Below are 27,760 nucleotides of genomic sequence, written 5' to 3'. Positions count from 1 at the left end.
CATAATAAACCCCATGTCAGTAGAAGGAAAGAGATATGAAAGACAAAATTAACGACATAGAAAAGAAGAGATCCAGCCAACACATCTGAAAGGTGACTTTTTGAAAAGACACATGAAGCCTGATCAAGGGAAAAAGAAGACACTTAAAGCAATATGAATAATGAACAAATATCTCACGAAAGTTATTATAGAGATGAAAAAAATTTCAAATGTACTGAGCCATTGTGAAGATCATGAAAGGGAATGTGCAGGATGTAATTTCTGGGCCACCTTATCAACAACTGATATATTTAAAGGCATCCTGGGCAGGAGTCCAGAAACAGGAAAGAATGGAAAACGCTATAAAGAGCTGATGATGCACCCAGATGACTGCACCGGTTCCCAGCTGCATCACATTTTCTATTTCCATACATTAACTGATGGATGCCTATGGCTCTGTAAGGTGGGCAGGAAAGACACTGCCATCCTTACATTACAGATGGGGATGTGAGGTCAGAGAAGTAGTCCAGCTACTTGCCTCAGGTCACATAGCCTGGAGGGTGGCATGAGGACTGTACTCCTGGATTGTCCCACTCCCTGCCATGATTCCATGTGATCACCATGTTGGGAAGATTGCCAGGTGCCAGCACTGGGACTTAACTGGGTATGAGTTCAAACCACATTGTACAAATGTGATATGAGAACTGTCTGTGAAACAGATGCTCAAAATCAACCTGACAGATGAAAGCTGTTTTCCTAATCAACAGGGAGGTGAACTCAGTAATCCTTTCTGTCTATTCGCTTTTTTTCCATCCCCTAGGGCCAGAGACAGGGACATCCTTCCCAAAGAGGAAGGCGAATCCTCCTCTTCCTCCACATGTAATTGGAGAAGGACCCCAGTGTTCTTCTAAATCATCCTCCAACCAAGGCAAATTTTGTGTGGGGTTCCTAATCCAACCTTTAACTATCAGGACCCAAAATGGTACCCTTAATTCCCTTCATTCAGTTGTCATGTCATGTATCAATTTGTGTATGAGATGGTGCTAAACATCTGCCACAGGCAGATACATTAACTACTGGAAAGGGTAAAGATTAAGAACACATAGTTCTTGATTTCAGCAAACTTTTGGTGTAGCGGGGTGGGGGGGTGTGGGGAGGTGGGGTGTGGACCAACAGACCATATAAACGTCAAAAATATTTCCCCCCTCTCTCCCCCTATCTGTGCGCCTGGCATTTGAAGTCAAACTACATCATTCAAAAGGCACTAGGGTGCCATTGGAATATTTCACAAATGGATATGACCATGGAGATCACCAGTTGGCTGAATGAATGCTTTCAAGCCCACCACTACTCATGTCAATGGTGTGTTCTTCTCTGACCTTCAAATAGAACAGACTCTCCAGCTGCCCGTTTCCTGGTTATCTGCCTAGGGTCTCAGTGAGTTCCTCCCAGGAAGGACCCTGAGCCACTCCTGGTGTATTCTAAGTTATCCACCCCTGATTCACACTCCTGGTTTCCCCATCAGGCTCCGGTTCAGTCCAGCACTCTCTGTCCAGAGCCAAAGTGGCCTGGGCATAAAGTATGCACAGAAAAATAAATAGTTCTGCTTCTTCTGCAACCATCCATCATAAAAGTCTCCTCCCAACTCCTCCCAAGCAAATAGCTGGTTATTTTAAACTTGTGTTCACATTAGGTCTTCATCTTTCATCTTCCAGGCAGCTAACCTCTTCTGGATTGTTTCTATTTTAAAGGAACACCCACGCCCAGGAAATCTCCTGGAAGGGAATATTCAAAGTCATCCTCAAGTTCAGTTGACAATCTTTCAAAAGTAGCATTATGTACATCTTAAAATAGAACACCTAATGCAATGGGGTTTTGCTGAAATGATTACAGGGGACTGTAATAGATACTATAAAGTCACCTTACATTTATAGAATCTTGAACAGTTTTGAAAAGCGCCTTCATACGCATTCTTCTGTTCATTACCAAAAGTCCCTGGGGTGTGGAGCCAAGCAGGGATTATAGCCACCATTTTACTAATGAGAAGCAGTATGGAATGATATCATGGGCCTTGATGCTACTCTTTGGGCCTCAGTTTCCCTACCTGCAGAATGAGCATAATAATGACACTTGTCTTTTAGGGTTGTTGTGTGACTGTGTAAAGCACTAAGTTTTTGGCACATAGTCAGGGCCTTATCAGATTAATAAGGAAATTGATCTCAGGTTTGCGGATTTACCTGAGGTCCCCAAGTAGGTCTAGGGTACAGCTGGGGTGGAATCCATGTCCTAATCTCACACAGGAGCTGTTGCCCTCCCTATGCTGTCTTCCCAGGATCAGCAGATCTCAGTCTGATTCTCGGCCAGGAATCTCTCCACAGAGTAACTCTTCAGGGCAGCCTGCCTGTTCCATGTCAGATAGAACCAGACCCCTCTACTCACATCACACAGAGACATTGCAGTTGTTCAAGGGCTTAGTGATTATTTGTCTGCCCGCCCTCAGGACAGCTGACACCCTTGGATTCATATGATCCAGTTATGGTACTTGGTGACAGCTACCCGGCAAAGTGCACAGGGCCTCCTGTGACCAGGGGACACCTCTCAGGCCTGGGAAAGTGTTGGAGTACCCCTCATCTCCCTTCCTAACAGTCTTGGCAATTTCGACTTGGGACCTTTCACTGTGGTCCTTCCCCTTGCCGATGAAGTCATCTTCAACTTTCAGTGTCCAGGCAGATGGCAGCAGATGTCACTCCTCTGTGGAACCTTCCTGGACTCCCCTTGGCAGAAACCTGCCTCTCCCATATTGGCTGCAAAGAATCTTCCTGCCATTATTACAGTATTTCTCATACCGGGTTATTATTTAAATAAAAAGTTATTTCCCCCACTTGCAATGGAACTCCCTGAGGACCAACTCTCTGAGGATCTCATTTACCCCAGCATCCAGCCCCCATGCCCTGCACAGACACTACACAGAAATATTTGTTGAGGCAAAAAAGACTTGAATAATAATTACCACAAATGACTCTCCTTTCTCTTCTGGAGAGGTATAGGCACAAGAATATGAAAACTTCTCCCTTATCTTCCCTAGTTTACTGTGACCCAGGCAACAGAGGAGTCTTCCAGAAAAAAAAGAAAGTTTTCCTTCAGAATTAGCAAGACTGACATGGTTTTCTGAATAAAACTATGAATCTAAGAGAATCAAAGAGACTTGACATGAGAGACAAGGACAAAAGTTTCAGCAGAGTCCCAGCTAACTGTCCCAGGGACAGAGCCACACCCAGGCTTGGCAACCCTCTCTCTGCATGTTCTGGGAGTGGAGTGAAAACAGCTCGATTCTCAATCGGCGTTATTATTTATATCTTCTTGACTCTCTGCACTGCTTTGGCAGAAGAGCCAATGGCCTAAACTAAAACTCTTGAGTATTTTTTTTTTAAGTTTATTTATTTATTTTGAGAGAGAACACATTCACGTAGGGAAGGGGCAGAGAGAGAGAGAGAGAGAGAGAGAGAGAGGGAGAGGGAGGGAGAGAGAATATCAAGGAGGCTCCACACCACCAGTGCAGAGTCCAATGTGCAGCTCGAACTCATGAACTACAAGACCATGACCTGAGCCGAAGTCTCAGATGCTTAACCAACTGAGCCAGCCAGACACCCCGGAATGCCTGAGTCTTGAACAAACTTAAATTTTACAGCCCCCAGTTCAGCAAGAATATCTTTGGGGAGTGGTCATATAACATCTTGTTCTGGCGTCCTGTCCCTGTTTCCACCTCTGGATGAGCAGCCAGATGGTTCAATCCCCTCTGAGCCTTCTCTTCAAGACTCTGCCCCTTGCAGGTTCCTGTGTAGTGAAAGCTATCACTGCACAGCAGAGGGCCATTAACATATCCTCTGCACTAGCCTGAGAGAATCTGTAGGACTTTGTCTCTCTAGAGCCTGAGCAAAGCTTCGACTCCCTTGGCTGGCATATAGTTGGCGTGTCAAGAATATTTCAACTAAATTCTAAATTTTCTCTGACTGGTCATGTTCAGAAAGTTTTGTAATGTGCTGTGTTGGCCAAGCTGTGGGGAAACAGGCACTCACATGTGCTGCCATTGGGAATGTGCCATGGGACATCATCAATGGAAGGCAATGTGGCATAACTATCAAAGTTAAAAAATCACATGCCACTGGCGTCAGAAAATTCTGCAATCATGAGTTGGCACCTACTGAGCATTTCCACATGCTGGGTACTTTCTGACACTATACATATATTAATTCATTTAGTTCTCACAAAAGTCCTCTGAGATAGATGGTATCATTGCCCCATTTTACAGATGAAGAAGCTTAAGCAAAGAGACTAAATCATTTGTCTGAGATTCTCTAGCCAATAAGAGCCCAAGCATCTGGTTCAGGGGTGAGCTTTCCTAACCACTATACTACACCATATCCCACTACAGAGCTATCCAGTGAAGTAGTCCCTGTAATGGAAAAACCAACCAAAATATCTATCATAAGGGAAAGGTTAAATATATTACGGTTTTTCTTTTTAAAAAAATGAGGTTGATATGGAGGTTTACTGCTGTGTTACAATCTCCTTAAATTTTCTCTATGAGGGGCGCCTGGGTGGCGCAGTTGGTTAAGCGTCCGACTTCAGCCAGGTCACGATCTCGCAGTCCGTGAGTTCGAGCCCTGCGTCAGGCTCTGGGCTGATGGCTCAGAGCCTGAAGCCTGTTTCCGATTCTGTGTCTCCCTCTCTCTCTGCCCCTCCCCCGTTCATGCTCTGTCTCTCTCTGTCCCAAAAAATAAATAAACGTTGAAAAAAAATTTTTTTTAAAAAATGAGGTTGATATGGAGGTTTACTGCTGTGTTACAATCTCCTTAAATTTTCTCTATGAGGGGCACCTGGGTGGCTCAGTTGGTTAAGTGTCCGACTTCAGCTCAGGTCACGATCTCGCGGTCCGTGAGTTCGAGCCCCGCGTCAGGCTCTGGGCTGATGGCTCAGAGCCTGGAGCCTGCTTCCGGTTCTGTGTCTCCCTCTCTCTCTGCCCCTCCCCCGTTCATGCTCTGTCTCTCTCTGTCTCAAAAATAAATAAACGTTAAAAAAAAATTAAAAAAAATTTTTCTCTATGAAATTTTAAGGTACAAAAAGTAGAGCACAAGGCAGTATGCTACCATTTGTAGAAAAAATAATATATTCATAATTATGCTTGCAAACGCACAGTATAGCTCTGAGCAGATAGACAAGCAGATAGACAAGATAGGGAACTGGGGGGAGGAGGGATCCTTTTCATAGTATGCCTTTATATACCTTTTAAATTCTGTGGCACAAACATGGATTGATTATTTGAAAAGAAAACATGTTAAAAGAACAAACTCTACCTGTCAAGTATATAATAGTTGCTTAATAGAAAACATAGTTTAATTTAATTTAAATTAAATTTAAATAGAAGTTTAATTCTACTTCTAAATGTCCACATAGTCTTAACACTGTTGATTTATGAATCTTTCTCTCCTCTAGCATCTAGCTCAGAGGCTGATACCTCCTAGCTATTCCACAAATGACTGGGGAATGAATGAATAATGTGCATGCAGAGTTGAACCAAATGGAACTGGTATTCTTCAAGGTTCCATGGGCAATTCTATGTAGGAGAGATACATACCACTCTCTAGAAACTGGGTTCATAAGGGACAATGTTCTAGACCAAGGTGGGTGGTAGGAGAGCCAAGTTTCATGGTGAACCAATTCATGGTTGTCAACATGCACTTGGATTTTGAACTTCTTCAGGGCTCTTAGCTACATCAGTGGTTCTCAACTGGGGGCAATTTTGTCCCTAAGAGACTCTTGATGACATCTGGAGACATTTTTGGCTGAGACATTGTTATTGAGGAGATGCTATTGGCACTTGGTGGGTAGTGACTGGGGATCAGGCAGAGAAACCCTGAGCTGCCATACCAGCTCTGGCCCTTATTCATCAGTCCTGGAACATACCTAGAATTTCTATGTTTGTGTATTGTCCCCTGAAAATGCAGCCAATGCACAATATTCCTGAGCTTATCAACCTTATTTTCACTGGAATCTCCTCACTCAGGATCCCAGCCAACTCCATCCGATCTCCCTGCCACAGTCAGTGTGAGGCGCTGAGAAATATTCAAATATTTGGGAAGAGTCTTTCTGAGAAACTGCACAGTGTGCTGGCGGGAAGTTCAGCTGTCCTTGGGGCTAGCAGTTCTTCTAACAGAAGGCTCGCTCATGAGGCTGGTTCTTGAGAAACTGCGGGAGAATGAAAATACCTGCCTACTTCTCAGGAAGACATCATCAGAAAGGATGGGTAGCCCCAGATCAGGAAGGACCAGCCCTATGGATGAAGGTGCCTTCAGCTTTCTCCTATAGGCTTATGTGGGAGCAATGAGGGCTGCTCAAGGATTCCCCCCAGTCTCTGGGTGTCGGAAAGGGAAACACAGGGAATCCTTGCCGCTCTTCTCAACCTCAAGACAGAGTTGAGGTCAGTTTTATCTGGGAGGTGTCTGGGCATGTGTTGATACTTTCACAAGGAGAGTAGAGGATCAGAACCATAGACAAGTAGTTCTGTTCTGTCCTGGCTGCTTGGATGCCTGTGATCATGGGCAAGTCACCCAACTGCTCTGTCATTCAGTTTCTTCCTCTGTAAAATGAGTACATTACAGGGTTGTTGTAAAACTCCAATGAAGTCATAGATGGGGACCGTGCTCTGGAACTGACCAGGTCCCATACAAGTGTTGTTATTCAAGTCCTTATCCACCAGATTTTAGGCCCATTTTTACTCTGATGAATACGTGGTTAAGTATGAGCAATCCCAGTGGGGCAAGCCAGGGGACTGTTGGCAGGGTCAGGGCTCAAGCTCTGGAAGTCTGAGGTCGAGGAAGAGAAACTGCCTGTTTCTGTAGACACTCAGGCACACGGATGTGATGAATAAGAGATGGGTGAGGGTGAAACAATGAGATTCAGACTCACATGTGTTTTCCCACATGGAGTATGAAGCGGACTGAAAATTTAGGGCAGTAATAAGTAAAATTTTACAGTGGTGGGCTTTTGATGGCTCCAGATGTGAAGGTTAATAACAGGAAAGCTGAAGCAAGAGGATCATCCAAGCCAGCGTGCTCAAACACTAACTTCACAGGAATTATCTGTTTTTGACATCATGCAACAAATGTTAAATGAGTGCCTGTGGTTTGCATTAAATTGTGCCCCCAGGGAGATATAGTGAAGCCCTAGCCCCAAGTACCTACTAAGGTGACCTTATTTGGAAATAAGCTTTTGTGGATGTAGTTAGTTAAAATGAGGTCAAACTGCATTAGGGTGGGCCCTAAACCCAACAACTGGTGTCCTTAGAAGAAGGTCCTTAGAAGAAGGTCTTCCTTAGTGAAGAGCCAGACGCACAGACACACGTGATGACAGAGGCAGAGCTTGGAGTGATGCATCTGCAAACCACAAGTGCCACAGATTGCCAGCAGCCATCAGAAGCTGGTAGAGAAGCATGCAGGAGATTCTCCCTCAGAGCCTCAGGAAGGAACCAACCTTACTGACACCTTGATTTGGGATGTTTCCCCTCCAAAACTGTGAGACAACACATATCTGTGGCTTAAGCCACCAAGTGTGTGGTAATTCATCATGGCGTCCCTAGGAAAATAAAATAGCTTATCATGAGCTGACAGAGGACAAACAGGAACCAGCTTCCGCCCTGGGGCAGAGTCCCTGAAAGGGCAGCATCTTGGGGAAGAGCTAGTATGAGAGTGACTGATACCACAAAGGCGGAGGGGGGTGGCCAGACAGCATTATTACTATGCTTCCTGCTGGGCAGAACAGGAGGCCAGCTCTTGGTGAGTGCCCGTCTATCTACTGGGCAAGCTGCTCTCAGAGAGGGAGATAAGGTTTCATCTGACAAGCCTTGTTCTTTTTCAAACCACACGCATAATTACTTGGAACTCTATTTTCTTCACGGTTTGTGCAAATGGATTTTGTGGTGATTTTTTATTTTCCAGGCATTTTGGCAGCTCTGAGGGGGGAAATAAAAGAACCTCTTAATGCCAGCATGTGTCACTGGGGACGATGAAGTGCGGAAAGAAGAGAAATATCCTTAATTAAAGCAGAAAAAAACAGAGGTTACCTGGGTCTCTAAAATACTACAGCGCTGGCTGTCCAATTCCTGGGGCCTTTCTTTGCCTCTTTGGGGATGTACCTTATTCTGTTGGATAAATTCTTCCAGTCTTAAAACCTAAAATGGAAGAAAAGAAATGCTTGGTAATGGAAACAAAGTCCCATCTCCTGATGGGGTCATTAATCTGGGAAACCATTCTCCTGGGTCAGTCAGTTCTGGGGACAGTGCTCCATTAGACAAATTCCAAATGTGCTTCTGGAAAGGGCATTTCGAATTGGCAAGTTGCTTCGTCTTCCTGGAATAGATGAGCCTATACTTCTTTTTAAATTATTTATATAAATACACTTATACTAGAGCTGCAGGGTGGTTTTCACTGGCTTTCATACCATTCCTGGAAGGTCACTGAAGTTCTTTTTTTAAAAAGTTAGTTGGTAAAGAAAAGGAACAATATTTAAGAATTATACCAATAAGGGGTGCCTGGGAGGCTCAGTTGGTTAAGCGGCTGACTCTTGAATTCGGCTCAGGTCATCTTACTGTTCATGAGATCGATCCCCATGTCGGGCTCTGTGCTGACAGCACAGAGCCTGCTTGGGATTCTCTCTTTCCTCTCTCCCCCTCCCCTGCTCTTTCTCTCAAAATAAATATTAAAAAAAAGAATTATACCAATAAAATGAAACAGTGGCTAGAAGGTGCTATTAAATTGTATAGCCTTAATTATGATGATTATTATTAACCAATTAAGTGTAGAGTCTCAATTAAACAGACTGGCTCCTCTGTTCTAGACTTTGGGAAGAACAAGGCCTAGAACCATACAGGAAACTTAGATGTTGCTAACAAATCTTTGTAGGAAAGCTAGTCCTCCTCAGGCATCATGCCAGGTATGAGGAGATAAGGGAGAGGAACAGAGTGAGAGCACGATGGTAAGAGAATAAAATATAGCCCATGCTTTCTAGGAGTTGTCATCTTATGGAGGAGGCAGATACATGTTTATAATCACAGCAACATTCAGAAGACAAACTAATAATAGTACCTTTGATGGTGAGTTTGCTCTGTGCCAGGAACAGATCTAAGCATTTGACAGTATGAACTCCTCTAAACCTCACAACAATTACTGGGAGATACACACTACTGCAGAGAATTTACAGCAATAAACTCTGCCGAGGGGAGTCCAGGGCAGCTTTATGGGCACTGAAGGATGACTAGGAGTCCATCCGTGGCCAGGGTGAGAAAGGACATTCCAGGTGGTAGGAATAGTAGGTACAATGGCAGAGGGAAGGTAGGATGTGTGTGAGAATTGGAGGAAAGTTCCATGTCAGGGGCCCAGCATGAAGGAGTGGATGGGAGAAAACAGAGTCCTGGGGGGTAGTGGTGGAGAGTTAGGTTAGGCCCAAATTATGAAAAACATGGCGATTAAAAGATTTGGGAGAAGGAGGAGTGGGGCCTTGAGCATATCTGGAGTTTAGAATGCTAGTTCTGGAATTAGCCAGCCTAGGGAGAAGGTAGAGGCAGGGAGATACAGGCCAAGACTTTCAAGACTCCAGGCAACATCACAGAAGAAGAAGAAGATTATGAAACTACTTATACTACATCTTGCTAAGGCTTATGAAATACTCAAATGAGTTCTATGCACTTGTTCACATAATGTCTATAAGAGGTAAAGAAAAACAGCCTAGGTGAGCCATCCTGGGGGGGCTGATAAAGACAGGGGAGGGGGACTGAGAGCCTTCAGTGGTAGGACACACGGGACTTGACAGCTGAGTGGATGTGAGGGTGGGCAGGGCAGGGACTGTAGGTGAGGACGGAGGAGCAGGAGAGGAGGAGGTCAGGGCTGACGCTTCCATTTCTCGCTTTGGTAAGCGGGTGAATAGATGATGTCGCCACCAAGGCTGTGGAAGGAATGGAGGGTGACGGGCAGGCACTTTGTCAAGGTCAGCCTCTGGGTCACACCAGCCATCTGCAGATACTCATGTCCTGAGTGATCCTGGGGCATCAGAGACACGGCATACTGTGCTGCACATAGTGTTGGCATAACGGTTAAGAGTGGGGTCTTCAGAGCCGCATAACCTGGGTTGGAATCTGAGACCCACTACTCATTACCTGTGTGACTTTGAGGAAGTGACTTACCATCTCTGTGCCTCAGTTAACTCATCCGTAAACCACAGATCACAACAGCACCTACTGTGTGGCAGTTGTGAGGACTAAAAGTTGATATATGGAAACTGCTCAGATAGTACCTGAACTAAAGCAAGCACTTGACGAAACTCACTCTTGTCATTTTTTGAGGGGTTCTGAGGGGCATTCGGGGAAATCATCAGGTGGTGACCCCAGGGTCCCATGTCAGAAGGATAACTGGGCTGAAGCTTCTCTAAGTTCTCCAGCACAGAGTAGTCCAGATCCGGTGTAAAGATCGGCAGTATAACTCAGAAGGGAGGGAGAGAGGAGTGAGAGCGAAACGGGCATCTTTGCTGTGCAGCCAACTGGGGCTGAGGTGGAACCAAAGCCTCCGGAGCAGAGACTTCCCACCAGGACCTCTCCTCCAGAGCCCCTGATATATCAAGTTCAAGGCTTGGCACGTTCACCTTTTAGAAAAATGATAACTTGTGACATAGAAAAACCGAATGTGTTTTTCTCCCTTCATCACTCAGCTGAAGGGAGAACACATCACAGACACCGCTGCAGGCCCCTGAGCTTCTCCCTGATCCACCACCCCCTCTCCCTTCTAGAAATAGCCACCAGTTCAGGTTTTCTTCTCTCACCATGCATGTCTCCAGACCGAACTCCATTAGAGGTATCCCTAAACAATCCAGACTATTTTGCACACGGCTTCTATATTCTCAAAAACCCCCCTAGGAGGTTGTAGTGCTCGATCAGGGCTGAGGAACCAATTTCATGGGCTCCTGGGGGGATGGTGGACTCAGGGCTCATCTGGAATGTGTGAAGGAGGGCAGGGGAAGTAAGGAAACCTCTTTACATTTTTTGAGGGTCTAATTAGGCTCAAGAACGAAGCCGGGGGGCACCTGGGTGGCTCAGTCAGTTAAACATCCGACTCCTGATTTCGACTCAGGTCACGATCTCACAGTTTGTGAGATTGAGCCTCGCGTGGGGCTCTGTGCTGACACCATGGAGCCTGCTTGGGGTTCTCTCTCTCCCTCTCTCTCTCTTCCCCTCCCCCGCTCATGCTCTTTCTCTCAAAATAAATAAACATTAAAAAAAAAAGAATGAAGCCTGTTTCCAGGCCCTCCCAAGAGTTCTTCCCCCACCATAACATGGTCAACAGGTCTTTTAAACTTTGACGTTGGTTTCTGGGTGGTCTGGGTAGGTGGACTTCCCCACCAAGCAAACTGTGATGTTCAGCTGGTCTACAGGCATTCTCTACCCCTTTCTTCCTTCCCTGCCTCCACTCTCGCTTCCCAGGCTGGTCACGTGATGCAGACATTACTAGTGGGAGGAAGAGTCAGTGGGAGCCCTCTGTGGAGGCTGGTGGTTTCCTGATGAAGTGGACAGGCCTGGTCTTCACTGCCTCTCCCCATTTCTTGGTGTAAATTTGGGCTCAACAATGAAGCAGCGACAGTCATTTTCCCAGGCTGGGGGAATCTGAGCTAATTTCTCCATTAGACACAGAAGGCACAGGGCCTAGGGCCCACAATACTTTTAGGGGCCACGACAATGTTTTAATTTCTTTTAAAGTCAGAAGGTAAAAATACAGCTTGGCTATATTCATCTTCATACCAATGTAGTCATAAAATATGCTTTTTGATATTTTTTCCAGTAGAGGAAGGAGCCCATGAAGGCAAAGCACCTAATACTCCTGAAAGTGAGGACAGAGCCCAGGAGGAGGCAGGACTATGGGAATCTCAGATGTACCCGGCCTGATATAATTTAGCCACAGAATCAACCCCAGAAGCCTCCTGCCTCCTTCTTTTATGTGAGACATTAAACGCCTCTTTGTTAAGCCTCCATAAATCAGGCTCTCTGTTACTTGCAGCTAAATTTATGCCTCCTGAGACATATTTCTTGTCAGGATGAAGTCCTTTCTTTTCTGCTGAGGATGCTGAACATACAGAAGTCGGGCCAGTTTTCCGAGATTCCTGGCATCTCAGTTAACCAAGACTCCCACCCAGAACCATCACTCCCAAGCACTGCATTAATTCAGGATTTACCTCGAGCAGAGAGTTCTGGAGCTTCACATTTAGGGCTGCTTTCTCTTCTTCCAGCTGCTTGATTTCATTTTCTGATTTCTTCTTCACTTCCTCCAACTGTGCTTCTACTTCCTAAATGATGATTAGTAGAGTTATCCACACATGTCACGAATGCATGGACAGGACATGTACCTATTCACACCCTGCCCTATTCCCAAAAGAGTTCAAAGAAGCTTACAATAAAGGTCACAGGATGCAAAATCAATACATAGAAATATGTTGCATTTCTATACACTAATAGTGAAGCAGCAGAAAGAGAAATTCAGAAAACAATCCCATTTACAATTGTACCCCACAAAATAAAATACCTAGGTATGAATTTTACTGAGATGGAAGTCCTGTACTCTGAAAACTATAAAACACTAATGAAAGAAATTGAGGATGACAGAAACAAATGTAAAGATATTCCATGCTCATGAATTTGGAGAACAAATATTGCTAAAATATCAATACTACCCAAAGCAATCTACATACTTAATGCAATCTCTATCAAAATACTGACAGCATTTTTTACAAAACTAGAACAAATAATCCTAAAATTTGCATGGAGCCATGAAAGACCGCAAATCGCCAAAGTAATCTTGAAAAAGAAAAAGAAAACTGGAGGTATCACAATCCCAGATTCCAAGATATACTAGAAAGCTGTAGTAATCAAAACAGTATGGTACTGGCACAAAACATTATAGAGAGGCCGGAAATAAACCCAGAATTGTATGGTCAACTAATCCTTGACAAAGGAGGCAAGAATGTACAATGGGAAAAAAGACCATCTCTTCAACAAATGGAGTTGGAAAAACTGTACATCTAGATGCAAAAGACTGAAACTGGACCACTTTCTTATACCATACACAAAAATAAATTCAAAATGGACTAAAGACCTAAGTGTGAGACCTGAAGCCATAAATATCCTAGAAGAAAACACAGGCAGTAATTTCTCTGACATCTACTGTAGCAACATTTTTCTAGATATGTCTCCTGAGGCAAGGGAAACAAAAGCAAAATAAACTACTGGTATTAAATCAAAGCAAAAAGCTACTGGAGCAGATGAGTAAGAGCACCTGGGTGGCTCAGCTGGTTGAGCATCCAACTTCAGCTCAGGTCATGATCTCATGGTTTGTGAGTTTGAGTCCCATGTTGGGCTCTTGGCGGACAGCTCAGAGCCTGGAACCTGCTTCAGATTCTGTGTCTCCCTCTCTCTACCCCTCCCCCACTCATGCTCTGTCTCTCTGTCTCAAAAATAAATAAACATTAAAAAATTTCAAAAGAAAAACAAAAAGCTATTGCACAGCAAAGGAAACAATCAACAAAACTAAAAGATAACCTACTGAATGGGAGAAGACATTTGCAATGACATATCTAATAAAGAGTTAGTATCCAAAATATATAAAGAACATACAACTCAACATCAAAAACACCCCCAAATAATCTATTTAAAAAATGGGAAGAAGAGGGGTGCCTGGGTGGCTCAGTGGGTTGACCATCCGACGTCAGCTCAGGTCATGATCTTGTGTTTGTGGGTTTGAGCTCTGCATTGCACTCTGTGCTGACAGCTCAGAGCCTGGAGCCTGCTTTGGATTCTGTGTCTCCCTCTCTCTCTCTGCCCCTACCCTGCTCGTCCTCTGTCTCTCAAAAAATAAAACAAAATGTTAAAAATTTTTTTTTAAATGGGAAGAAGAGGGGCAGCTGGGTGGCTCAGTTGGTTAAGCATCTGACTTTGGCTCAAGTCATGATCTCATGGTTAGTGAGTTAGAGCCCCACGTCGGGCTCTGCACTGACAGCTCAGAGCCTGGAGCCTGCTTGGGATTCTCTGTCTCTCTTTCTATCTCTGCCCCTCCCCTGCTTGTGCTCTCTCTCAAAAATAAATAAATAAACTTTAAAAAAATGAGAAGACATGAACAAATATTTCTCCAAAGATGACACACAGATGACTGACGGACACATGAAAAGATGCTCAGCATCAATCATCATCAGGGAAATGTAGATCAAAACCACAATGAGATACCACCTCATACCTGTCAGAATGATTTAAAAAATGCACAAGAAACAACAAGTGTTGCTGAAGATGTGGGGAAAAAAATGAACCCTTGTGTACTGTTGGTGGGAATGCAAACTGGTGTGGCCACTGTGGAAAACAGCATGGAGGTGCATCAAAAAAATTAAAAATAGAATTGCCATATGATCTAGTAATTCCACCTAGGTATTTAGCCAAAGAGTAAAAATACCAATTCAAATGGATACATGCACCCCTATGTTTATTGCAACATCAATTAAAAGATCCAAAATGGGGCACCTGGGTGGCTCAGTTAGTTAAGCGTTTGACTCTTGGTTTAAGGTCAGGTCATGATCTCACAGTTTCATGGGTTTGAGTCCCACATTAGGCTCTGCTCTGACAGCATGGAGCCTGCTTGGGATTCTCTGTCTCCCCCTCTCTCCGACTCTCCCCCACTTGTCTCTCTGTCTCTCAAAAATAAATAAATAAACTTAAAAAATAGCCAAATTATGGAAGCATCCATGTGTCCATTAATAGTTGAATGGATAAAGAAGATGTGCTGTGTGTGTATATATATATATATATAAAATATATATATATCCATATATATATATATGGATATATATATCCATAAAAAAGAATGAAATCTTGCCATTTGCAGCAATATTGATGCATCTAGAGAGTATAATATTAAGTGAAATAAGTCAGAATGGCCATGACTTCACTCATATGTGGAATTTAAGAAACAAAACAAATATACAAAAAAAAAAAAAAAAGAGAGAGAGAGAGAGACAAACCAAAAAACAGACTCTTAACTATAGAGAACAAACTGATGGTTACCAGAGGAGGTGAGTGGGGGGATGGGTGAAATAGATGAAGGAGATTAAGACTACATTTATTATGATAAGCACAGAGTAATGTATAGAATTGCTGAATTACTATATCGTATCCTGAAACTAATACAACACTGTATGTTAACTATATTGGAATTAAAATTTTTTTTAATTCATTTTTAAAAAGTTGCTGGGATGAGCAAGTCCAGAGTCAGCAGCATTTTATATAAACCATTACTTCATTCCTGACACCAATTTAATTTTGTACCTCAGCTCAGCTTTTAATATTACTTAAAGGAAATAACTGCAAAGTTATTAAATTCTACTTCAAGTTAAAAAAAAGAAACTTAATCATAAAATACTTCAGGAAAATAGAAATTAGAGATACATATGCAGGTCAAAAGAAAACAAATGTGAAGATAATACCCAAAATCTGACCTATATTGGAGAGAGCATGGTAGACACCCAGGTTTAAGTTTTGTAGTGTCAAATGAGAAAAGAGAGTGCTCATTAATGACACAACTCAGTGTTCCATAAGTCAAGAAGCCAACTACATTCTCAGATGCAGGGAAATATTAAAATCAGAACAAAGTTTTCCTATGGTCTTCTCAATAGCTTCCATACTTTAGTCAAAATGATGAGGCTCACAGGGTTGCTTCCTCCACAGTTTCTCACCATAGACTGACAACCTCACATAGAAGATCCAGGTAGAGGAACATTCTGGAGACCATGTGAGTGGCATAGCCTTTTATCTATGTGATCTGGAGCACATTTCCTAACTTCTCTGTGACTCAGTGTGTTCCTTCCATGCCCAGCACAGTGCCAGCAGGTGAGGGGTGGATAAATAATAAGTACTGAGGGACCCATAAATAAGAAGTACTACTCTTATTCTGACAGATGCATAGTATTTCCAATTTAGCTTATTTTGAGGAAAAGGAGGAAATATTCTGTTCCTCTTAGCTGGTCTTTATGAGTAGAAAACAGATCATTCATTCAACAAATACTTACTGAAACCTACCACGTGCCAAACACTGTTCTCAGAGCTGGGGATAAAAACAGATGAAACATTTGGACGCACCCCGCATGGGGCTCCACATCCACATAATATTTTCTCTCTTTATCCCTCTTCCCCCTTTATTCTCTCTCTCTCTCTCTCTCTCTCTCCCACACACACACACTCAAAAAGAAAAAAAAACAAAACGATGAAACATCTACTCACCAGGAACTTACATTGGCATAAAAGAGACAGGAATCAAAGTCAACAGGCTCAACATAGTATACACTATGTTGTATGGTGACAAGTGCCAAGGAGAAATAACAAAGCAGGAAAGGGGGCTATGGAAGGTCGAGGGGTTGGGTTCAGTTCACATAGGTTGGCCAAAGAAGTCCTCAGGAGAAACGACTCTGGAGTAAAGGCTTGTGTTAAGTGAGGAGGCTAACCAATGAGATGTCTTGGTGTGAGCCCTCCTGGACCTGCACAGACCCTGGCATGTTCTAAGCGCAGACAGGAGGCCACTTGGCTGGAGTGGAATGACCGAAGGGGTGGGCAATGAGGTTAGAGGACACGGAGGAGACCACAGGAAGCCTCATACGTTGTGGTAGAGACAGACGAGTAAGATGAAGGCCAGCCAATAGCTGGAAAGTGGAGTGAGATGATTCGGCGTTAACACGGTCACTTGGTTTCAGTCTTGAGGGCAGACTGAAGGGGGGACGGGGCAGGCGGGGCAGCAGGCAGGCCAGCGTGGAGGCTGCTACAGTAACCAAGGCAGGAGCAGAAGGGGGCTGGACTGAGGCAGCAGCGTGGCTGGTGACGGGCATAGAACCACGGATGTTTTCTCAGTGTTCGCTGCAAGGACCTGCTGTAAAGGGAGGAGTCACGGACAACACCAGGGTTTCTAACCTGAGCGGGGTGGAGGAGGATGGTGCCACCATTAACACAGACAGGGAAGCAGGTTTACGGTCAGCAGGAGGAGCTCGGGGACCTGTTGAGTTTGAGACCTCTGTTAGATGTCCTGTGTGCAGGTGGACACATGGGTCTGGAAATCAGGGGAGAGTTCTGGATTGCAGGTATGCATTTGGGAGTCAGCATACAGAACGTATTACGCCATGTATTTGGATGAAAATGCTAGAGAGAGAATAAAAAGGAAAAGTAGGAGAGATTCAAGAACTGAGCCCTGGGACATTCAAGAATTTCCCGTGAAGTTGAGGTTATAGTATCTGAGAGCTACCTGGAGTGTAGTTCTTCTATGCTGTCAATTGATTACAGACCTTTATGCTCTCATTGAGAGATGGCCATAGCAATAGCAGCTGACACTTACCAAGTGCATGCCATCTGCTGCTCCTTTACACAAATAATCACTTTGATCCTTATGAAAACCCTATCAACTGGGTACCAGTGTTAACGGTCATTATATAATGAAGAAATGAAGCTCTAAGAGGTTAAGTGATTTGCCCAAGGGTGTGCAGCCAGTAAGTGGAGAAGTCAAAGTTTGAACTCAGGGAAAGCTGGCTGCTTGGCTGCACTTCTTCCCTGCCATCCTAAGGGAAATGTGGCATGCACCACAGGCAAATGCCTGACTTAAAGGCCATCCTACTTCTGCTACAGCAAAGCTGAGGGAGGTCCTGTGGGCAGGCCCCAGATGCTCCCCAAAGCAGGGTGAAGAAGCTGGAAGTTCAGTCTTCAGAAACTGGAGCCTTGTTCTGTTTCCAAGGAGTGTCAGCACTTGAGCTGACATACGGGAATGTGGAGAGGCAAAGGCTTATGTGATGAGGGATGACCTGGGGTTAAATGGAAACATATCATTCATTCATTCATTCAACCAACCAAAATTAACTGAATGTCTATTACAGGCCAAGTATTGAAGAGGCTAGAGATATAGTGACTATGTACTCGTAAATGTTTAGCTGGCTTCCAACCAAACAATCAATCAATTTGATTTGTAGCATTTGTTAATTTCTGTGGCATAAGTACTCCTACTGTGGCCAATTTCAAGCTACTGCCATGATGTCACTGAACACAGAATTGGGAAAAGATGTAACAGTTGTCTCTTAGGAGTCAGTACAAGTTGACTCTGACACACCACTGGAGGTAGTAGTGAACAGGGTATCCCAGTGGGGAAAACAAGTAGCAAATAGGTGATTACAATGAAGTGTAGTAACAGCCAAGCTAAGGTAGGTACAGAGGGGACCACGTACCAAACACTAGGCCAGGCAAGTGACAGCTTCTAGAATGATCAATATTTAAACCAAGACCAATAGGATCAGCAAAAACAAGGCAAAATGAGACAGATGAATTTGGGAGTTGGTGGGGGAGTGTTCCCCATCAAGGAAGAGCTATGCATTAAGGCCAAGAAGGGAAAGGATTTGTCATGAATGAGGACCTAAAAGGCTGGAAGGCAGAATTAAACCGGGGAGAGGTGTGGGAGGAAGCAAGAGAGTCAAACAGGAGTCCAGTGATGTAGGGTCTTAAAAAGCCACATTAAGGAATTTGAACTACACTGTGAAGACGATAGAGGGCCTTTGGAGAGTCTGAAACCAAGGTTGAGTTTTCAGAAGATTCCCCCCTGGAATGGAGACTGGGTTCAAGGAAGTGGGAGAGGGGACACAGGGAGACCAGTAAGGAGATCATCGCATGGTCTGGCAGGAAATGGTGGGTGACTGGATCATTGTGCTACCACCGAGGATGGAAGGAAATGGAGATATTTCAGGGCCATCAAAGGAGTGGACGACATGGGCTTGATGACTGGCTGAATGTAATGCATGAAAGAGAAGTCATGTCTGACTCCTGGGTTTCTGACTCCGGCATCTAAAAAGATGCTGCTATTGATCACCTGGAGGACACACTTTGCACTTCCTGTGGGGCCAAGTCCAGGTCAGGCCAGTGGCCCTGGGGTCAGTCACTTAGAAGAAAAGAGGGAAGTGATTAGATTATAAGGTCACATGAGGTGGACACTTAGCATGCGTACAGTCTCTTCAGTGAATCTATGATCCTTCTTGCATGGCTTGTTGTTCGGAGAGATCACTTGCCAAAAAAATATATAAATTATCCTTTTGTCCCAAGAACCATCAGAAACAAAGCCATCCCCCCAGCAAAGTTTTTGTTTTCTCTCTTTTTTTTTTTTTTTTACTTCATTGATTAACTTCTCAGTCAGTGAAGCTTTTGTTGAAAAGTTTTGTTTAGCATGCTTCCTGGTGCAGATACTCACTGACTCTGCCAAAGCATGTTCACTACAATGACAGTGTAGACTCCTGTGAGAAAGATTCTTAGCAGAAAGCAATGGCTATTTCTAATTTTATGCAGCCCACCTTCCCAGGGTCCATGTAATCAATCACAGCTTCAGTTGTCGCCTTGACAAATGGACCTAAAGTGGAAAAAAATGTCCCCACAGATGGAAATAGCTGATTTCATTAATAATTTTTGGAGATATTTCAGTAAGCTTCATTTTAGGTGCTGAATAATGAGACTTACTGTCAGAAGATGAATGGTTCTGGGTTGCCTCCAGAACACAGATTGGAAAGCAAGCATCCCCATAGCCAGCTCAGGCCAAAGTGAACCTGAGGATTTCAGCAGGACATTTTAACATCCTCCCAGCTAGGCAAAGAGGAAAAACAACTACCAGGATATGAACATGAGGAAAAAGGAGACTCGTGCTTTCAAATCTAAAAATTGCAGCTTCCTATCCATACCTGGAACAGGGTTCCATGAGCCATTAATTTACAGAATTCACAGAGCACTTCCAGAAACTCTGTTCTCACTGAACTCTCATCGTACGCAGGGAAAAAGCTTTAGTACATCCATTTCACATGGAAGAAATCCCATAAGGTAGAAGCAGGACTCACACCCATCTTCTGCTTCCTTGTCTAAATTGTCCACAATTACAGGTAATTTTTTAAAAAAGACACAGGAAGGAGCCACTGTAATGGGAACAATAAATGAGCAACCACAGAAAATTACCAAACAGACTTTTCAACTGGGGTTTTAAAGGAAAACGTATTAACTGTTCCTCAGGAAGAAAAATTATGATTTGGAATGCACTTATAGTAAAGCCCATGAAAGAGTCAGTCAGTACAAAACCTAAGCCACCTAAGCCACCTAAGTGACCTAAGTCACTCTGAGCCACCATTAGCGATCACCATGACACCAATATTAATCAATACGTGGGGCATGTGGCTCTATGAAGGGTCACCCTTCAGTAGTAGGGCTGGAGCAGCATTAGCGTAAACCCTACTCTAAACTCATCCCAACAAAGCTTAAAAATAAGTCAGGAAAGATGGTAAATTTTCTGTTATATGCATTTGACCACAATGAAAAAAAAATGTCTGGAAAAGATGCGGCTGATTCACAAGTAATTTATCTTCTTGGCTTGCCAAAACATTTAGCACTCATAAAAGGATGCTTTAAAAAATCCATACTTCCAACAAGTTAACATTCTTTTTTATTTATTTATTCATATTTGAGAGAGAGAGAGAAAATGCATGAGTTGGGGAGGGGCAGAGAGAGACAGAGACAAGAGACAGAATTCGAAGCAGACTCCAGGTTCTGTGCTGTCAGCACTGAACCCGATGTGGGGCTTGAACTCACAAGCCGTGAGATCATGACCTGAGTCAAAGTACGACGCTTAACCGACTGAGCCACCCAGGCGACCCAACAAGTTAACATTCTGAATGTCCAGCATCCAACTAAAAATTACTAATAGAGGCTGCAGGGGCCAGAAATGTAAAAGCTGGGGGCGGCACACAGAGTCAGTAAGAGGGACACAAGGGCAAAAGCCGGCCACCTCGCTGTGCCAGCCCTGCTGCCCTGAGGAGCTGGGCTGGAAGGCAGGCAAGCAGGTACCTCCTCCATGTCTGTGTGAAGTCCCCAGAGCCTGGAAGGTGCCTACCATGTGTGACTGCGGGCCCCGTGGAGCTGTGGCTTCATCCCACCCAACCCCATCGTCCCTCTGTCTCGAGGCTCCATCTGGCCAGGAGCTGGGTGTCTCTATTTGCATTCAACTTAAGTTCACCCAACTACAGAGCAGGCCCGCACTGCGTCCAGAGGCGTACCTTGTCCTGTTCACTGGCACAGTGCTTTAAGACATAGGTGCTAAATAAACATTTGTTCAAATATTACTCTCTACCACATAGCACTATATTGAGTTCGACTGTTTATTTAAATATAACCTGTCCTAAAGAACAATGCATTTGTTAGTGCAAAATACCTACTGGGCACCAACTAGATTGAGGGGTTCAGTCCCCGGGCCCACCAAGTTCACATTCTAGGAGATGGACTACAATCAAGCAAAGCAATCACAGTGGCTCTAAAAGCCAACTGGGGCCAGTGTGTGAGCTCAGGGGATGGAGGGACCAGGCTGGGCACTGGGCTAGTTTGTGGGGGGAGGTCCTCTAAGTGGGGATTCTCGGGGGGGGTCCCCAGGAGGCCCAGAAGCACGGAGATGGGGAAGATCACTTCAGGGGAGGTGGCCAGCAAAGGAGGGGGTGACACACAGGCCTGGTGGGGGGGATCCCCAGGGTCAGGCAGAGTGAGAAGCATGTGCCCTGGAAGCTAGAAGTCCAAACATGGCCAGGCAGGATGCAGTGAATATACGTAGTCATTGCTCAGTCTCCTGGGGAAAGAACAACAGCCAGCAGCCAGGTGCACAGGAGCTCAGCTGGGGTGACAGATGCGCTGGGAGGAGGGAGGAGGGGGGACACTTTGGTTTGGGGCATGAGCAAGTGGGAGAATGGGGCCACCTGCTAACGGGGAGTCAGGGGGACTATCTCTGTGGATTTGTGCACCTTTGTCCCAAGGTGTTTCCTTCATTTTCACAGTGGAAAGCAGACATCTACAAAAGCTTCTGCAGGTGCTGTGCTGCCATGCTCCCTTCGGGCTGACTGTCCTGTGACACCCGCAGAACTCTGTTCCCTCAGTAAGGCTGCAGCTGCCCCCAAGCCACCCCCTCAGCCTGCCACCCTGCAGTCAGCACTCCGGCTGCGGTCTGGCTGAGGAGTGTGGCGTGAACAGGGTGAGCTCATCTTCAGTTTTCTCTCGTGGAACCGAAATGCCTGACTTTGAGAGTGTGGCTCGGGCCATCACCTACAATCAAAAAAACCCCCACTTCCTTGCAGAAAAACTTCAGGGTTATTTTCGGTAAAAGAAGTTCCCAAAGATACATTTTCATTAGCCCTGAATGAATGTATTCCTCTGTCTGTGGGGCCAGACATGATGGGGCATGTAGGCAGGTGTTCTGGTTGTAGATGGATTTGGGTTGAACTGTCTGATCCTATGCCACCTGGGTTCTTCAGTTCAAGTGGAGAGGCTAGCCTTGGCCAACCTGAGCAAGAGGGAACCTGTCGGGAGGCAGGCTTTTGGGGCTCCCAGCTGGGGCCAGGCCTCGGGATGGCCTTGGGTGGTTGCCTGGAAGGAAAACCTGCTACGAGACCCTTGGTCCTGGAGTCACTGGCAAGGGGTTCACTTCCCTGAGAGAGTGTCCAGGGGAGTATGGGAAGACCTCAAGTCTGCCCCAAGCTGATGTGGAGGAAGGAGACACTGACTTTTGGGGTTTCCAGATGGGCTGACCGCCACGCTATTCTTCCTCTGTAGCTATACTCTGATAATGGGAATGAGGGCAGAGGTCATCCTCAAGCCGGAAATTGGGGGGAGTAGGTGGGGGGGGGACGTGTGTCTCACATCAGTGGAGCACACCAGCCCGCCGGCAGAGCCAGCCAATCCATCCTGGGCTGGAAACCCGGTCAGGTTCCCTCTAGAGGGTGGGGAGTGGTGTTGGGTGGGATGAAGCCTAGGATGAGGACACTAGTAAGACAGGACCTTTTTCCTTTTAATACTTATTTATTTGTTTTGACAGAGAGAGAGAGAAAGAACATGAGCATGGCAGGGTAGAGAGAGAGTGAGAGAGAAGCCCAAGCAGGCACTACACTGCCAGCTGGGGCTGGATCTCACGAATAGGAAGATCATGACCTGAGCTGAAACCAAGAGTTGAATGTTCAACCAACTAAGCCACCCAGGCACCACAAGACAGGGCCTTTTTGATTTAAGTTTTGAGCAAGTCCAACATCAATACCAACCATCCCAGTAAGCCCATCACTACTGATTTCGACCAGCATACACCAAATTGGTCAAATGCACTTGACACACAGAAACAGGCATCTCCTGAGGACTCCCCATTTCCAACCAGAGTTTTGATCACTACAGGGTTCTCATCCATCCTTAGGGGTAAATTCAGCAAACAGCATGTTTTTAGTTGTCATGTGTCCTCAATGTTGCCTGCAGGGAAGAATGCCACGATGGTGTGACTTTCCACGCAGTTTGTCCTCTATTTCCCAGTTGTGTCTAGCCAGACTGAGCAGCTGTAGCTCTGTCCAGGCCTCAACGTGCTCCCTCTGGTTTGGGCACATGTCTGGGGCTGCACTTGCTAGCCACACTTCTGTAGACCCACTATCTGCTGACACACCAGATTTAAGAAGATCCAGGGTCTCATAACAACACCCAAAATATCCAGGGTATGATTAAGAATACTCATCATACCAAGGACCAGGAAAATATCATCTTGTACAAGTCAGACAATCCAAAGATGCCCAACACCAAAATGACATAGGTGTTGAGATTACCTGATATATTGTAAAGTAGCCATCATGAAAATGCTTCAACTGGCAATCACAAACATGCTTGAAACAAAAGAACAATAATAGGTCTCAGCGAAGAAACAAAAGATACAAAGAAGAACTATCTTGAAAATTTAGAACTGAAAAAATACAAGAACTGAAATTTTAAAAATACCATAAATAGGCTCAATAGCAGAAAGGAGAGGAATCTAGAAGAGAGTCATAAATTTGAAGACAGAGTAACAGAAATTACTTTATTTGAACAAGAGAGATAAAATGACTGAAAAAAAGGAAAAAAAGAACAGAACCTGTGAAAATGTAGCAAAAACTCTAACATTTGCCAAATTGGAATCCAAGAATAAGAAAAGAAAAAAAGTGGGAATAGAAAAGTATTTCAAGAAAAAATGGATGATAATCTCCCAAATTTGCCAAAAGATATAAACCTAAAGATTCAAGAAACTGAGAAAAACCCGAACAGGATAAACCCAAAGAAATTCACACGAAGACACATGTTCCAGACTAAATTGTGTCCTCTCCCATATTCACATGTTGCAGTCCTAAACCTCTGTGAATTTGTGGAGGTAGTACTTGGTCAGGTAATTAGGTGCAGATTAGGTCATGAAGGTAGGACCTTTATGATGGAATTAGCACCGTTATAAAAGACATCAAAGGGGCGCCTGGGTGGCTCAGTTGGTTAAGCATCTGACTTTGGCTCAGGTCATGATCTCATGGTTCCTGAGTTCCAGCCCCACATCAGGCTCTGTGATGTGCCTGAAGCCTGGCTCAGAGCCTGAAGCCTGCTTCAGATTCTTTGTCTCCCTCTCTCTCCCCCTCCCCCACTCACACTCTGTCTCTGTCTCTCTCTCTCAAAAATAAAATAAACATTAAAAACATAAATAATTATTTAAAATTATTTAAAGTTCATATAAATCCTGAAACTCATGTCATCTCCCATTCTGGGAGGTGACCTCCAATCCACCCCAGCTCCTTTTCTATGCCCTTCAGGGTGGACGTGTGCAGGGACATCACCCCTTTGAAAATGTTGCCTGCAAGGCAAATGCTCCCAGGAAGCCATGCGTGTTGCTGATGAAGCTCTCCGGCTCATGGACATCAGCCTGCCTCTGACCCCACTGGTCGTCCTGTTCTTGTGAGGCTGGAGCACCTCTCCTTAGCCTGGAGAAGCTCAGCTGATGACTTTTCCATGCTCAGGGACTGGGTTCCCTCTGGAACTTGCTCTCAGCCCCCTGTGCATCTCATGCCCCTGTCCAGGGAGACCTGGCTCTCTGGCAAAGTGTTCTTTAAGTTGTGTCCTTCTTGTGATACCCAGTGACAAAGGAGATTTCTCAATGTTTGGTTTTCTTCTTCACACATTAAGAGTAAATCTTTTAGCTCAGACACTTTCTGAAGGATTTATTCCTCTCCCTCCTTATATTGAAAGCTTCTTTCATAAATTCAAACTTTCTGTCAAATGCTGTCAAAGATTTATCCATACACTTTATTTTTATGGAAAACTCTTCCAGCTTTCAGTCTATCTCGTTTAAGGCATGGTATCTTTTGCTCCTCTGAAGACAACTCCCCAGAAGATGAAGGCTCCTCAAATGAAGTGCCATCAAGATACCAGGCTGAAGTTGGTCCCGGGCCAGAGGTCTGACTGTGGGGACTGCAGTCTGAGTGGTTTCAAGCACTCGTCAGGTCTCAGCCTCGAGCCACAGCTGAGTGACATTTGGGAGCAAGCTTCCAGCAGAGAGGAACCTCTACCTTCGCAGACAGCCTCTATCCTGGCTCCTCCACTAAAAGACAGATGTTCTGGGGACTCATTTTCCCTGCACTAAGCTCTCAGTCAGCCAGACATGCAGGGGAATCTTTGGCCCTATGCTGAGTTGGCTGGAATTCCTGGTTTGTCGAGTGTCTGGAAGACTCATTCACCCTTTGCTGAGCTGGGGTGGCAGGGCTCCCAGTTGGTGAGGTGCCCAGGCAACTCCTTTGTCCTGTGGTGAGCTGGGTCAGAGGGCTCCCACTTTGGAGGGTTTGCATTCAGCCAGTGGTCCAGGGGATTCATTTGTCCTGTGCTGAGCGGGTTTGGAGAATTCCTGGTCGGCCAGGTATCCATGGGCCTCATTTTCCCTGTGTTGAGCCAAGTCAAAAGTCTCCCAGTCATGTGGGTATACAGGGGCTCACTGCCCTGAACTGAGCCAGGGAGTCAGAAGGCTCCCAAACAGGAGTGTCTGTGAGACTCACTTGTTCTGTGCCGAACTAGGTCAGTGTGCTCATGGTTGTCCCAGTGTTCCAGGGACTCATTTGCCCTCCTCTAATTGGTAGGAGAGCTTCTGGTCCTCAGTGTGTTTGGCAAACTTGTGTGCACTGTGCTGAACTGAGTGAGATGGAGGGCTCCCACTTGGTCAGATGTCTGGGGAATTCATTTGCCCCATTCCAAGTGGGGTCAAAGTACTCCTGGTCCAAGAGCACCTAGTCAGCCTACTGTCCCGGGGACTCCTTTGCCCTGTACTAAGGTGGTTCAGAGAAATCCCCACAAGCCAGGGGGCAGTAGGGACATGATTGCCTTGTGCTAATGTGGGTCAGAAAGCTTGTAGTTGGTTAAGTGTCTGGGGGATTCGTTCACACTGTGCTGATGAGAGTCTGTTGGCTCTTGGTCGAAGGGCTCCTGGCTGGGCCAGCTGGAAGACCTGATTGTTCTGTGTTCTGTTGAGTAGGAGGGCTCCCGGTTGGCCCAGTATTCAGGCAACTTGTTTGCCCCATGCTGAGCTTGGTCAGAAGGTTTGTGGTATGTGGGTCTTCAGTGACCCCACTATCTTGGGGACCGGTTAGCCATATGCTGAGTTGGTTCAGAGAATTCCATTGGCTGGGAATCCAGGGGCCTTGCTTGCCTTGTGCTGACCTGGATTAAAGGGCTTGCCATCAGCCAGGTTTCCAGGGGATTAATCTGCCCTGTGCTGAACTGGGTCGGTGGGCTCCCAGTGGGCCCAGCATCTGCAGGACTCCACAGTCTGTGCTAAGTTAGTTCAGAGGATTCTCTATTAGCCAGGGATCTGGGGGACTCATTTGTCTTGAGCTGACCTGGGTCAGAAAGCTTGTGGTCAGATGGAGGTCTGGGGAATTAGTCCACCCTGTGATGCACTGAGTTGGGGGGCTCCTCTCCCGGATGGCCTGGTGTTTGGTGGACTCAGTTGCCCTGTGCTCTGTTGAGTTGGAGGGCTCCTGGTTGGCCCAGTGTTCAGGCAATTTGTTTGCCCCATGCTAAGCTGGGTCAGGGGCCTTTTGGTACAACGGTGCCCAGTGGTTCCACTGTCCTGGGAACTCATTAGCCCTCTGTGGAGTTGGTTCAGAGAATTCCCTAGAAGACGAGGGTCCAGGAGACTTCTTTGCTTTGTGCTGATCTGGGTCAAAGGGCTTGCCATCAGCCAAGTGTCCAGAGTATTTGTTTACCCTGTGCTGAACTGGGTCAGTGGGTTCCAGGTCAGCCTGGTGTCTAGGAGACTCTACTGCCTTGTGCTACACTGGTTCAGAGAATTACCCATTGGCCAATGGACTGGGGGACACCTTTGCCTTGTGCTGATCTGAGTCAGAAAGCTAGTGGTTGGCTGAATGTCTAGGGGATGAGTTCACCCTTCAATTAGTTGGTTCGGATGGCTCCTGGTTGGCCTGGTGTCTGGTAGACTCAATTGCCCTGTGCTCTGCTTGTTGGAGAACTCCCAGTTGGCCCAGCGTCCAAGCAACTTTTTGACACATGCTGAGCTGAGTCAGAGGGCTTTGGGTGCAAGGACGCACAGTAGACCTACTGTCCCTGGGAATGATTAGCTCTGTGCTAAGTTGGTTAGGAGAACCTATTGGCCAGGGTTCTGGCTGACTGGTTCACCTTGGGCTGATCTGGGTCAGAAAGTATTGGTCAGCCAGATGTCCGGAGGGTTAGTTCACCCTGTGATAAGCTAGGTCCCAGGGCTCCTGGATGGCCTGGTGTCTGGCAGACTCAATTGCCCTGTGCTCTTCTGGGTTGAGAGCTCCCAGCTGGAAGGCTCCCGGATGGCCCAGC

The 27,760-nt window shown here is 45.5% G+C and overlaps 1 protein-coding gene across 2 annotated transcripts in view; it reads right to left on the bottom strand.

The window, feature by feature from the left end:
* The window catches only part of FAM184B (family with sequence similarity 184 member B), a 153,704-nt gene that overhangs the window by 40,724 nt on the left and 85,220 nt on the right, over nucleotides 1-27,760 (bottom strand). For both annotated transcript variants that reach the window (XM_027042550.2, XM_015082032.3), the window contains exons 6-7: nucleotides 12,250-12,360; nucleotides 8,099-8,206 (exon numbers count right to left, since the gene is read on the bottom strand). In XM_027042550.2, coding sequence (XP_026898351.1) covers nucleotides 8,099-8,206; nucleotides 12,250-12,360 — 219 coding nt within the window. The remainder of the gene's footprint in view (nucleotides 1-8,098; nucleotides 8,207-12,249; nucleotides 12,361-27,760) is intronic.

This window comes from Acinonyx jubatus, chromosome B1, assembly GCF_027475565.1.
Source record: "Acinonyx jubatus isolate Ajub_Pintada_27869175 chromosome B1, VMU_Ajub_asm_v1.0, whole genome shotgun sequence".
NCBI classification, from domain to species: Eukaryota; Metazoa; Chordata; class Mammalia; order Carnivora; family Felidae; genus Acinonyx; species Acinonyx jubatus.
Note: the sequence above shows the minus strand (reverse complement) of the source record. Positions and strands in the feature narration are given on the sequence as shown.